The 13,686-nt window shown below is 41.2% G+C and overlaps 1 protein-coding gene across 1 annotated transcript in view; it reads left to right on the top strand.

Annotated features, from left to right (window-relative positions):
• The window catches only part of LOC124789415 (juvenile hormone esterase-like), a 120,900-nt gene that overhangs the window by 8,396 nt on the left and 98,818 nt on the right, over positions 1-13,686 (top strand). The window contains exon 2 of the mRNA XM_047256760.1: positions 11,667-11,801. Coding sequence (XP_047112716.1) covers positions 11,667-11,801 — 135 coding nt within the window. The remainder of the gene's footprint in view (positions 1-11,666; positions 11,802-13,686) is intronic.

Raw genomic sequence — 13,686 nt, 5'->3', positions numbered from 1 at the left:
CACCATCAAACCTCAACAGTTAAGCAAAATCATTCATGATCATGCTCAGGTATTTTGCAAGAAGAGCTTAACTCGCTTAACAATAAAACATTAAAATAACATAATCAGCACAGAATTAAATTGGAGCAGAGCACCACGTTAACTACCATGTTTCAAGGCCTCATCTCAAAATAAGTGTCTGTGTTAAAGTGTTTACCATGCAGCTAACTTGCTGAACTAATTCCCTTACACATCTACACATTTGACACGAAATTCCTGATAAGACAAACAAAACAGGTTCATTAGCGCTGACGTCTTCAGTTAGCGCGTAGATTGTAAATAAGTAGATTGGAAATGCTCTTTTTTTTTTTTTTTTTGACACTCCTAGTTCCCAACTTAAGGCTTCTAAAGCTATAAAGAGTATTTTTTATATACCATCACAGATTGGACAGAGTATAGACAGAGAATAGACACGGCCGGATAGCATATATCTCAATCATAAAGTGTAAGCAAAGTGATAATAGGCAGTAGTGACTGAACAACAGTATTCGTTACTTGAAACCCCATAACTTTAACTCACTAGTAAATTTAGATCTGTTAGTAAATTAACAGGTGTAACATGAAGATTGAGTTAAACTCTTCACTGATCAAAAAGTGCCTATGGCACGCAATCTTATTACTTTTATTAGGAAAAATTCACCTTAAACATTTACAAGTAGACAACTTTACATAAAAGATAGATATTGCACCAGTAAAAGACAATTCACTATCAGATAAACGTCTTTAAGTGTATCACAGGTACATAGTTACTGCCAAGTAGGCACTAACACGTACATTTCGCTTTTATACAGGCACAGTTTTTTGTATGTAGGGTGTACCATCAAGAATCGTAAAAAAGGCAGACTTTTCCCCATGTTTCCGCTAACAGTACACACATTTCATTGAAAAAGCCGTAATAGTACATTACATTGGCTAACCGCGGGGAGCGGGATATTACGGTGGTAGTAAGTCACCAAGAGAGTCGACACACCCAGTTTACGAGAATACTCTTCATTAAACTGAGTATTTGTATAGAGAATCTCGTCTATAGCTGAAGTCGCTTTGCACTGTCCCATAGTACGTCCACACCGCTCACGCTAAAGATTTTTCAGCCCCTCTAGGATGCATTTCTCCACAGAGTTCCCCACCATGATTGTAGCGAACTGTGAGGTGTGGCGACCAGTTAATGTCGACCGGCGCGGGAGCGCCAGGCAGCCTCGCAGTTTTCAGTGGCGCAGGTACACATGACCAGCCATGACGTGTTTATCGTCTGCAGAGGGCCTGACTGGACAGTTTCTTGCGGAGCATAGGCGAGGAAGGTCTTGCACCAGCAGCATATGTGTAATTACCAACTTTCATCTGCTGAAGTTCTGATTTTGCATCGTTAATGGTCACTCCATCCTCCTGCAACATGGCTAGAGCTTGTTCAAGGTGTCATGAGTGTTCATCCACGAAATGCGAGAAGATGAGTATGTCGCCAATATACGTATAGCAGAAGGGGAAGTGGAATAGGAGACCGCTGCAGCATAAAGAGATGTTCAAAAAGTCCAACAGAAGTTTTATTGACAGTCCTTTGGATGTCAACAGGTTGCATGGGTATTTGCAGGTAGTACACTAACAGTCGATTATGCTGAAAATCGTTGTGCCTGTGTAGAAACGCATGAAGTCATAAATTTTAGGAATGGGGTAGGTGTCATGTGCTGTTCGAGAACTGATGAACCTTTAATCGCTCCGTTGTCTGGTAGAGCCATCTTTCTTAGGAAAAAGCTTGATTCTGGGAGCCCAAGGCCCAGGGACTATCTGAAGGGCGAAAAATTCCTGCTTCAATAGAGTTCATTAACTGCGGCCTTAGCTAGTTATAGGCCTGCTGGAGCTAACTGTAGAGGTATATGTAAAACTTGGGGTCCATCCATAGCTATTATATGATGCATGGTTTCATTAAGAGCAGCACAGGTACATGTGCACAGGGGTCGGGAGCACTGCTAACACACACTGCTCACTGCGATTACTGCCTTCGTGGTGGTTCTTGGCGGCCATCAGGGACTGTGTGGGCATGGAGTGCTCTGGAGGTGGGACGTGCCCCTGTGAGGCAGGTGGGGCGGGGGCCGTATCCATCTGTTTTCTTTTGCCATACAGAGCTGCTCATGTGCTGCTGCTATGGCCGCTACAGTGTTAGTGATATGATGTCAAAGCTCGCCGTTTTCCGTGCAGAGTGGCTGTGTCTGTTCATTGTAAGTGGTGTACTGTCAATAGGTGTGGAAAATATCATCTGGAAGTTTGGCACGTGCACGGAGAATGTTCTGGATGGTGCGATTGAGGGGCAGCATAACAAGCACAGGTTCTGGTGGCATAGAGGAGGTGGAGACAGCTTGTACTCCTTCACCTGAGAGGTGGTAAATGAGCATGGGCCGTAAGATGCTGATGGAGAGCTGGTGACGTCGTAAACAGTCGATTCTAATTACTGGTTCTAACATATCAGTAACTGGGAAGGTGCATGGACACTGGAGAGTGTCCGACAAGTGCATGATGTTGTGATAGACACTAATGTTGAAGTTGTGTCGATTAGTAGATATTGGTTTGACGCTTTGTCCACTATAAGAGACATCCATAAGCAACTGCAAAGGTGAGCGTTTGTATGTCAGATATTCTGGTGGGTTAGAGATGGTGAAGCGTCACGGACTGGACCGCCTATTGCGACATAGTCATGGAGTTTGGGTCCCCGCCCAGAGTACCAACACTTGCGTGCAGCACCACCAAATTGCGTAGAATTAGTACCTGAAGCCAGTAGAGATGCATGACACTGTTTCCATATGTAACTTAGGGCACTGGTGTGTGTGCTGTGCAGGCAACGAGGAGTCCTTCTGTTGTAATCATGGCCCTCTGTGTCCAGTTGGTTGTAGTTGTGCAACAGGGGGAGGGGAGCCCGCCGTGTGTAATACTGAATCGATTCTTGAGATGCTGTTACTTTTTGCCAATGGCGAATGGCACTGAACATTTTGTCAGCCATAACTAAACGCCACCTGTCTGGCTCTGTCTCACTCGTGATCATGCCGAGCTGTAGGTCTGTCGGTAAGCTGATTAACAACAGAGCTCACAGCAAAAACTGGATCCGCTGAGGTGCGGAGGCACGGCCAGAATTGTGACAAGTGTATTATCACTCAGTTTGATCTCGAACATGACATCTTGATGTTACTGTTCCCACATGAGGCAACTACTTCTGAGTTGCCCACCAGGTGACTGACCAGATGCATATACTTCAACTAGTCATTGAAAATGCCATTTGTCTAAAAAATACACTTGATGATCGTGAACCACAAGCTCAGATTCTTGGCGTCGAAGAGTGGTAGTTTGAGCTGAGCGCCACCTGAACGTCTCAATTTACCAGTGGTCGCACTATCTTCGTGAAGGGCGTGAGGCAAGATGGCTGCCGAGTGTTCCTGCATAGTTGGTTGTGGCATGGTAAAGTATGAATGCTGAAATACATAGTGTGGTGAGGAAGAAACAGGTGACATGAAAGTGGTGTTGCAGAGACGATTAGAATCGAGACTTTACTCAAAGAGTCTACAAGAATTCACTGGATTTAAGCCAGGTAACAGATTATTGTATATGTACATGCAGTTTTCAAATTAAGATTCACACACTGTCCAAATTGATCCCTGTACTGCATGCCTATGAGGAACGTCGGTTGATGTTACTACAGTGTTTGGTGACATGGTGTAGAATGGCCACATTGGCACTACACAGTAAGCATGATGGAGCTGGCAACAGTGTATATACTAATGAACAAATACGTACTTGCCTCTTGCAGCTAGGTCATCAGGTCGGTTACTTCATTCAACTTGGTAAGTAATACGTATGTTAGTGTCTTGCAGAGGCGTCTGCACTGCATAAGAAGGTAGTTTAGAAACCTTTTAAACAGTCTTCCATTCCTACAAAAGTTAAAAAGTATCTTTGTAAAACGGAGGCTTATCCTCCGAGATTATATGGATTACCAAAGATACATAAGCCTGACGTTCCTTTGAGACTGATAGTCAGCGCAGGAGCTCCTACCCAAGAACTAGCCACACACCTTGCCTCTTTGTTACAACCTTACATAGGAAAAACTGAGAGTCATATTAAAAACTCTCTACACCGCATTGATAAATTGAGGGAAATTACTGTCGGTCCTAATTACATCCTTGTCAGTTTTGATATAGTGTCTTTGTACACTATGGTTCCGGTTGATGAAGCTCTCTCTCATATAGCCGATATGTTCCCTACTCATATAGCTGCCTTGTTCCAACACTGTCTGTCCTCGACCTACTTTCAGTACAATGGTGAATTTTATGAACAGATTGATGGGGTAGCCATGGGAAGCCCCCTAAGCCCCGCAATTGCGAATTTATTCATGGAATATTTTGAACATCATGCACTGCAGTCGGCCAAAAAAAGCCCCTCGAAGTGTTATCGGTTTGTGGATGATACCTTTGTAATATGGAATCATGAGGAAGAAGACTTGAATGATTTCCTGGTGCACTTAAATAGCATCAAACCAAAGATCAAATTTACTATGGAGAAAGAGAAGAATGGACAATTTAACTTTTTGGATGTATCAGTTATCAAACGGGCGGATGGGACCTTAGGCCATAAGGACTACAGGAAAGGTACACATACTGATCGCTACCTCCATAAGAACTCAAACCACCACCCTAGGCAAAAGAGGGGGGTCATAAAAACACTAGTGGATAGGGCCAATAATATTTGTGAACCAGGCTACTTACAAGAAGAACTAAATCATTTACGAATGGCTTTTGCGAAAAATGGTTATACGAAAAACGAGATTAACCGAGCACTTCACCCAAGTAGAAAAATGCCTAAAAATAGACAGCAACAACCATCAGCTGGAAAAGTATTTCTTCCGTTCATCCATAACAACACGGATCGCATTGGGAAAGTACTAGCCAAGTTTCAAGTGGAGACTATTTTCAGACCTACTAAGAAAATTAGTGAATGCCTAAGATCAACAAAAGATGCTCGTCACCCCCTAGCCACCCCAGGGCTATATAAAATTCCGTGTAGTTGTGGCAGGGTTTACATAGGAACTACAAAAAGAAGCATCAATACACGGTTGACGGAGCACAAAAGGAACTGTCGCTTGGGACATATCGACAAATCGGCAGTAGCGGAACATGTTTATAAGGATGGAGATCAAGAAATAAAATTTGGTGAGACAAGCGTGCTAGCGAGGACGTCGCATTATTACACATGTATGTATAGAGAGGCAATTGAAATCCACAAACATCAATACAATTTTAATCGTAAAGAAGAAGGATTAAAATTGGACAAGATATGGCGGGCGACGTTGCATCAATCACGTGACAATCGATTGCCTGCAATCGAGAGAACAGACGATAGCCAGAGATAGCTGCACATCGACGCCACGTGACGTGCGGTGGCGCCCTCTACGATCTCCATATAAGCGGCGGCCCCAGCTCCTAGCAGCCAGTCGTCGACTCACCTCGGAAGATGTTCTCCGTAGTTCAGAACGAAACGTCAGGGAGAAGAAGTTCTACAGATCGACCACGGCAACTTAGCCCGGAAGTGTTTACTGATGACTTTTAAACAGCCTCTATCATAGTACCTTACACAGGAAATACAGTATCTCATGGGAAGTATGAAATGTCAGGTAATTTCTATCTACATAACACATGAAGAGCTGATATATTTCAATTGCACTGTATGTGCAGGGTTTGTAATTCCAGTTACCTCTCTTCACAAGAGTCCACAAGAAAAAAAATACTTGCTACATGATTATATTTTTAATTTTTAAGGGTTATGGTTTCTATTAAATTGAATTTCATGTAGACCTGTAGTCACAACTTCACTTGCAGTACCCACATTGGAAGCAAGAAGCAGAGTTGGTCAGCTCTACAGTTACCATGTAGTTCTGGTGTTTCCAGTTATTTCCATATGAAACAGCGGAGTCCAAACACGTTTCTCAGTTCTCAGAAGCCATTGTCCAGCCTCTCTCGACGATAAGTATTGGTTTTTTAAACAGGTTTCTATTGCACCTAAGTCAGTCAGATACAAACATTTGTACAAAAAATGTGACGTACATCGTAGGGGCAAAAATATAAGGAATCTTATGCCATCTGACAAAGTAAGGTAAGCTATCCTTAGGGCTGCTGGACGTGGAAATCAACATAATGGAGGGAGATGCAAGAGTGTCTGTAATATATTTGCTTGTACGCAAGCCGAACGAGTGGCATTAGCAGAGTTATCAATTAAGGGGAAAAGGCAGAGCCAGGTTCACAGCCATATTAGGACATGCGACCAGATGAACAGCAGGAGTACATCACATTGCTGTTCAACCCAGAACTCCACTACAATGAATGTATAAAGAGGGATGATGATGTAAATGGTGGTCAGTAAAGCAAACACTAATAAAATATTCGCAATGCAAGGAACTGATATAAAAGGTAAACAGAAGTACCACAACAAATTAAGTGCTGCACTGTGATAAATGCAATTTTCATTTATTGCCAAAGGCTAACATCTTCGTTATAAATCATCATGCTGAAAATTCTTTGTCTCCAGCTACTTATTAGTATAAAATTGACTCAAATTACATACAAGATTTAGTGATTTCACTTGAAAATACATTCTTTTTCCATCTGTGCAAAATGAAACGACTGAATTTGAGAAAACAATTCCTATCCTCAGTGAAGTATGCGAGAAAAATATTGTAAGCATGATGTAGAAAAATGCTGCTCTCAGGAGTAGCCAAAGACACATATGGACTCAAAGCACTCATGAAAGGCGTTAAAACAATATAAAAGTCTCCTCTCTGTTATATTTGTAACAACCATTTCTGATGTGAGTTCGTTGAGGAGGAAATCCCACAATATTGAAGTCCAACAAGAATTTTTCTGTCTGTGAATTACACATCAGCAACTGAATCACGATATATGAGAAGGGCAGAAGTTTAAAAGGGGTGGCAAGTTCATTTTATTTGGAATCACTTGTGCACAAACCAGTGGTCGACTGTTTACGAAGTAAACAATACGATTTCAAGCACATATATAAAAAACAACTATCTCGTCAGATACATTACCAGTCTTACTATTCTTGTGATAATAAGTACATCTTGAGTGGCAGTTATGGAATTAATATGAGCCAGCCAGGCGAGCCAAATTTACTGTGCCTGGGTTACAGTCAGCCACTTTGGCTTGTGGCGTAGTCCAAGCCCCACCTTCTCACTATTAGTATGTGGCTTACTATATACAGAAGGGTAAACATCTAGCATGGTTTTCAGCTCTGTAGCGACCCAAATATTGAAACAACCTTTTTGAACTTAGAAAAGACCTCTCCCTGTGAGCATGGTAGAGAAATGGTCAAAGGATTAAGATGTTCCTAATAAGGAGACGCACTGTGTTAGAGAACACTGTAACAACAGGCTAAAAAATAGAGACATACACATAATATATTATATGGCAGACACAGCAAGGCAAGATATTTAATAGTGTACTATTGTGTAACATTGCTGAGGGGGAGGCACTTCTAATCAACTGGGTGTTGGTAGACTACCTAGTAGGGTGTGTGTCCTGTTGACTCTTGTAGTCTACCGTTGTAAGCAGAGAAGATTCATAGTACATAATGTTATCTTTCACTATGTGCTTATTTATATAACAGGATAACATTTTTGCAACACTTTCATGAAAGAGTTCCACTGTGTCATTGGCTTTATGCTGCAAGAAGTTGCATCACACTTCTTAATCCGTAAAACTTTACGCACTTGTACAAATAAAGCAGACATAAAACTTGTTCTTGGCCTGTGAGGGTACATCCAAAAGGCAGTACTATTTAACAAAGGTTTTTGCCACCATCTCTGCTGACATGTTGGCAGTTGACACTAAAACCAGATAGTCGAAAAAGTGAGTAACAATGGACAGAAAATACCTGTTTTCCTGTTGCATCTGTGGAGAAATCCCTATAATATCTAACACTAGGATCACAAATAACCTCGAATTAGTATAGGCGTCGGTAGAGGAAAATACAAATGAAAAACAACTGAAAAAATTTTCCTCATCTTTATCACTTGAAAAACAGACAGAATGAGACAATCCATGTGAAAAGCAAGCGAAAAATTTTCCACATCTTTACACTTAAATTTTTAAAACATTTTGTGTAAAAGTGGCCGCCTCTTTGAACCTGAATCATTTTGGCCAAAAGATGGAGGACACTTTTTGCGGTAACATTTTTGGGAAATCTTGGCGACTTTACAGCAAAAGTGGTCACCCTCCTGAACCCGCATCTTTTTGCGCAAAAGATGGCGACCACTTTTTGGCGGGCACTTTTTTGCGAATACTTGGCGATTTTAAGTAAGGGGGTGGTTGAGGACAAATCCTCGACATTTTGAGCAAAAGATGGTGGCCACTATGTGGGGAGCACTTTTTGGAGGTCGCGCCAATGTGTCATAAAAGGCTTAGTGACTTAGGAAATTCGGAAATTCGTGGTAAGTTCTATAGGACCAAACTACTGAGGGCATAGGTCGCGACTAGAAGAAGGACATTTATACACAATTACAAACGTCAGCAGCGTAAATATAAGATATGGATATAAAACATCTCTAGTGCTCAATGCCGAGTGTAAGTTTCTTTTACCAGATAGATATAACGAAGTGCTGAATTACGAGGAATGTGTAATGCTGTCAGGCATGCTTATAGTATATAAAGGTTACAAGAATATCAATGGCTGTAACGTTCACGATATCGAATTCCTTTAACTTTTTATGGTTTATCAACCATAAGAATCACAGTAAATGTGAGACATGGGATGTAGTGGCTGAACAGTAGCTACATGTTTGCATGCTCAGTAAGACATAAAACATAAACGTAAAACGTGGAGACCTGATATGTGAGATGTAAATGTAAAATGTGAGACATGAGACATGAGACATAAACGTGAGAAGCGAAACATAAAACGTAAGCATAAAACATGATATGTAAGACGTAAATGTTGATTGTGAGATGTAAAACATAAACATAAAATGTGAGACGTGAGATGTAAATGTAAAACGTGAGATGTGAGACACAAACATAAAATGTGAGACATGAGACATAAATGTAAAACATGAGACATGAGACATGAGAGTGCTCACACTCTTACTATTATTACAGTCTATTACTATTAGATTATTACTATTAGACTATTACTATAGTCTCGTACGAACACTTGTAATCACTGTAGTAACTATTCCACACTCTCACTAGAGTTTTCACTACTCTCGCACTCACATTAGTGTGTGCACGGCAAAGTAATTATTCTGCAGTCATATTAGTGTGCACACGCTATGGTGAACACCAATCTTGTACTCGCACTAGTGTGCACTACTTACTATAATTTTATACTCACGTTAATGTGTGCACTCTAATGTGATCACGCTAGTGTACACACAGTAAAATAGTAACTATTATTTACTTGCACTAGTGTACCCACGCTAAAGTAATTACTAGTCTCGTCCTCGCACTAATGTGCACATGGTAAAGTAGTTACTATTCTGTAATTGCACTAATGCTTTATTTTTTAACGCCAATATAGTCACGAAGAGTCAAGTCTCTTTGTGATAAAATTTATAGCAATCATAACAAAGCTTTTACTTTTTTGTACACTCTCTTCTACATTCCCAAAAAGTAGCCACAAAAAAGTGGGAGCCAACAACTTTTGGAGGCTATTGTGCACACGGTAAAGTAGTTACTCTAATGTGCGCACTTTAGCTTATAATAGTCTTGTATTCACGCTAGCGTATGAACTTTAGCGTATGCACATTAAAGTAGTTACTGTTCTGTACTTGCATGTTAGAGTAGTTACTATCCTGTACTTGCACAAGAGCACTCGCTTTAGCATACGCACGTTAAAAAGTAGTTACTATTCTGTTCTTGCACCAGAGTAATCACGCTAGCGTACGCACGTTAAAGTAGTTACTATTCTGTACTTGGACTAGAGTACTCACTCTAACGTGGTCAAGCTAGCGTATGCACGTTAAAGTAGTTATTATTCTGTACTTGCACTAGAGTACTCACACTAGCGTGCTCACGTTAAAGTAGTTATTATTCTGTGCTTGCACTAGAGTACTCACACTAGCATGCATACCCTAGTGTAGTCATTAGTTTTACACTCACACTAGCGTAACCACACTAGAGTGCGCGGGCAAATCTGGCCACACAACGCTACTTACTATTCTGTACTGACAATAGCGTCAGCACCCTAGAGTGATCACTAGTGCACTTGCACTAGAGCAGCACTCTAATGTAGGCACGCTAGAGTGCGCACGTTAGAGTGGTTGCTACTTTGTACTTACGCTAGAGTATGTACGTTAAAATAGTATAGTAACTACACTAGAGTACACACTCTATTGTGCTCACTAGAATGTGCTACTAGTTTCGTGCCAACTCTAGAGGGCGCACCCTAATGTACTCTCATGCTATGTTAGTCACGCTAGCATGTGCGTGTTAAGGTAGTTGCTGTCTTATACCCGCACAAAAAAGCAGTCACTACACTGTAACCAAAATTTTTGCACTAAATGTTGGCATCTTTTTCTGTAATCAAAAGTTTTGTACTAAATGTTGAAAGCCGCCCACCAGATGTGGAGGGAAACTTTTAATTTTCGTGTAAAACGTTAACGATTTTTGTGTAACCAAAATTATTGCACCAAGTTTTTGTATCTTTTTCTGTAACCAAAACTTCTGCACTAAACGTTGGCATTTGCTAGAGTGTGCATACTCTAATGTAGAAACTAGTCTCGCATACACGTTAGAGCGCGAACATTGAAGAAGTCACTGCCTCGTACTTCACGCTAGAGTGCACACTCTAATGTAGATACTAGTTCTGTACTTAAGCTAGCGCATGCACTTTAGTGTAATCACATTATCGTAGACATTACAATCCAGTCACTATTCTTTTTCTGACATTATAGTACTTACATTTGTGTATAGTCTAAATAGTGTGAGCTTCACTAAGTTCTCACCCTTGCATACTCTAGCTAGCATGTGCTTCACATGTATCCGCACTAGTTCATACTAGTTAGCATATAACTTTATTCTGTAACCAAAACTTTTGCACCAAATGTTTAGATCGCGCACTCTAGTGTAGATACTAGTCTCATACTTATTCTAGAGTGCACTATACTACAAGTAAGATCTCATGTCCTCTTAAAATGGTGTCTCACAAGAAAACACATAAGAAAAAATGTTTTCAATGTCCCAAGCAACATACCAGAATTGATTGGTTTGATTAATTTTCATCAAAAGGGAACACCATCTACTGGTTTGAAACGTCATCACAGGAAAATATGACATTAGAGAAATATATTTGTTTCAGTGTCCTGTGCGCCTCGAAAAGCAAGTCGGTTTAAATCATTGTCACCTTATGTATTAAAGAGTTAATGAACTTGTCATTCCTTGTGCTCCCAACAGATATTATTTGATTATCGTTGATGATAGAGATCTGTAGCAGTTTCCACACAAAACTGAAGGAAGTGGTGCACAGGTACAGAGAACATAATACTCAAGAACGTATTTTCAGATATCGAAATCATCATTGAGGATAGTTGATGATGCTGTTGGTAAATCACCTATGTAAGTTGTGGTAAATATGTACTTTTCCGACAGGCTGAGGACATACTGGTGACTGTGGACGAGGGTACACTGCTGGGAACCACAAAAACCAGCCTCTACAACACGACGTACACGGCCTTCCTCGGCATCCCGTACGCTGAGCCGCCGCTTGGAGCGCTGCGTTTCGCTGTGAGTTTACTGCCAGCAGACAGTGATAAGTAACAACCTGGTGCTGACTGGCACCTAGTCGGTGAGCTATTGCAGCTTAGGTCATGATGAAGGTGTTCACTAGGCACGTATTGTGTGAATGAATGAGAAATGAAGGAAGATAATGTTTCATCGTACAGTCGAGAATTAACAAGGAACCCATTGAGTGTGTGGTCGCAAATGGTGAATGACGTTTATGACAGTCGACGTCCAACTTACTGTCTACCATGTAATATTGGCTGCTAGTGGCAGCAGGGTCGGGCTAGAGCAGAGATCGGCAACAGGCGAACCGCGGTCCGTATATGGACCGCGGAAGGTCGAACCTCGGACCGCCAAATATTCTTAAATACAGTCCGACGTCCAACTAAGTAACCCGGCGCCTCGTTCGCACTAGGCCACTAATTTAGTCGAGTACTGAGCAATTTAGTAACTAAATGTGTCTGAAAAACAAAAATTTTGTCGAGTAAATTAGCAAATCATTTAGTCTAGTCGATCCATTTCATTCTATTTTTCTCGGCGAGTAGCGCCTCCCACCACGAGTCACTTCTCACTCGTTCATTTGTTAAACAAGTCTGAACCTGTCCTTTTAGTCAAAGAGAGCACAGTGGGCCGTCGGTCTTTACTTCGTTTCGTCAATCGCACGCAGGCCGCAGAGCAATTATTCATTTGTTTTACAATTTGTCGTGTGAAACACCTCTTGGTACATACATACCTACATTAAAATTGGTCCTAAAAAGCGAAAAGTGGACACTGAAAATAGGAGATTTTTGACTGAATGGACTGAACAATATTGTTTTACGCTGCCTGATAGGCCTCAAGCGGTTCTAGTTTGCTTAATATGTAACAAAACTGTCGCTGTTAATAAAAGTGGCAATTTAAAGCGACACTATGAAACAACTCATCAGCAATTCCACAAAAAGTTTCCTCTTGGCAGTGAGGCTCGTAAAGAAAACCTACAGGTTATATAATTCTATTAGATATTGTATAAATGTGACATGTATAACTGCTTTGTAAACTTATTACGATAACCCACAACGGAGAGGTATCTGTTGAGAGGCCAGACAAACATGTGGTTCCTGAAGAGGGGCAGCAGCCTTTTCAGTAGTTACAGGGGGCAACAGTCTGGATGATTGACTGATCTGGCCTTGTAACAGTAACCAAAACGGCCTTGCTGTGCTGGTACTGCGAACGGCTGAAAGCAAGGGGAAACTACAGCCGTAATTATTCCCGAGGACATGCAGCTCTACTGTATGATTAAATGATGATGGCGTCCTCTTGGGTAAAATATTCCGGAGATAAAATAGTCCCCCATTCGGATCTCCGGGCGGGGACTACTCAACAGGATGTCGTTATCAGGAGAAAGAAAACTGGCGTTCTACGGATCGGAGCGTGGAATGTCAGATCCCTTAATCGGGCAGGTAGGTTAGAAAATTTAAAAAGGGAAATGGATAGGTTGAAGTTAGATATAGTGGGAATTAGTGAAGTTCGGTGGCAGGAGGAACAAGACTTCTGGTCAGGTGACTACAGGGTTATAAACACAAAATCAAATAGGGGTAATGCAGGAGTAGGTTTAATAATGAATAGGAAAATAGGAATGCGGGTAAGCTACTACAAACAGCATAGTGAACGCATTATTGTGGCCAAGATAGACACAAAGCTCATGCCTACTACAGTAGTACAAGTTTATATGCCAACTAGCTCTGCAGATGATGAAGAAATAGATGAAATGTATGACGAGATAAAAGAAATTATTCAGGTAGTGAAGGGAGACGAAAATTTAATAGTCATGGGTGACTGGAATTCGTCAGTAGGAAAAGGGAGAGAAGAAAACATAGTAGGTGAATATGGATTGGGGGGGAAGGAATGA

Source organism: Schistocerca piceifrons, chromosome 3, assembly GCF_021461385.2.
Source record: "Schistocerca piceifrons isolate TAMUIC-IGC-003096 chromosome 3, iqSchPice1.1, whole genome shotgun sequence".
In the NCBI taxonomy this organism is placed as follows: Eukaryota; Metazoa; Arthropoda; class Insecta; order Orthoptera; family Acrididae; genus Schistocerca; species Schistocerca piceifrons.
This window is presented reverse-complemented; position numbering and strand designations above follow the sequence as displayed.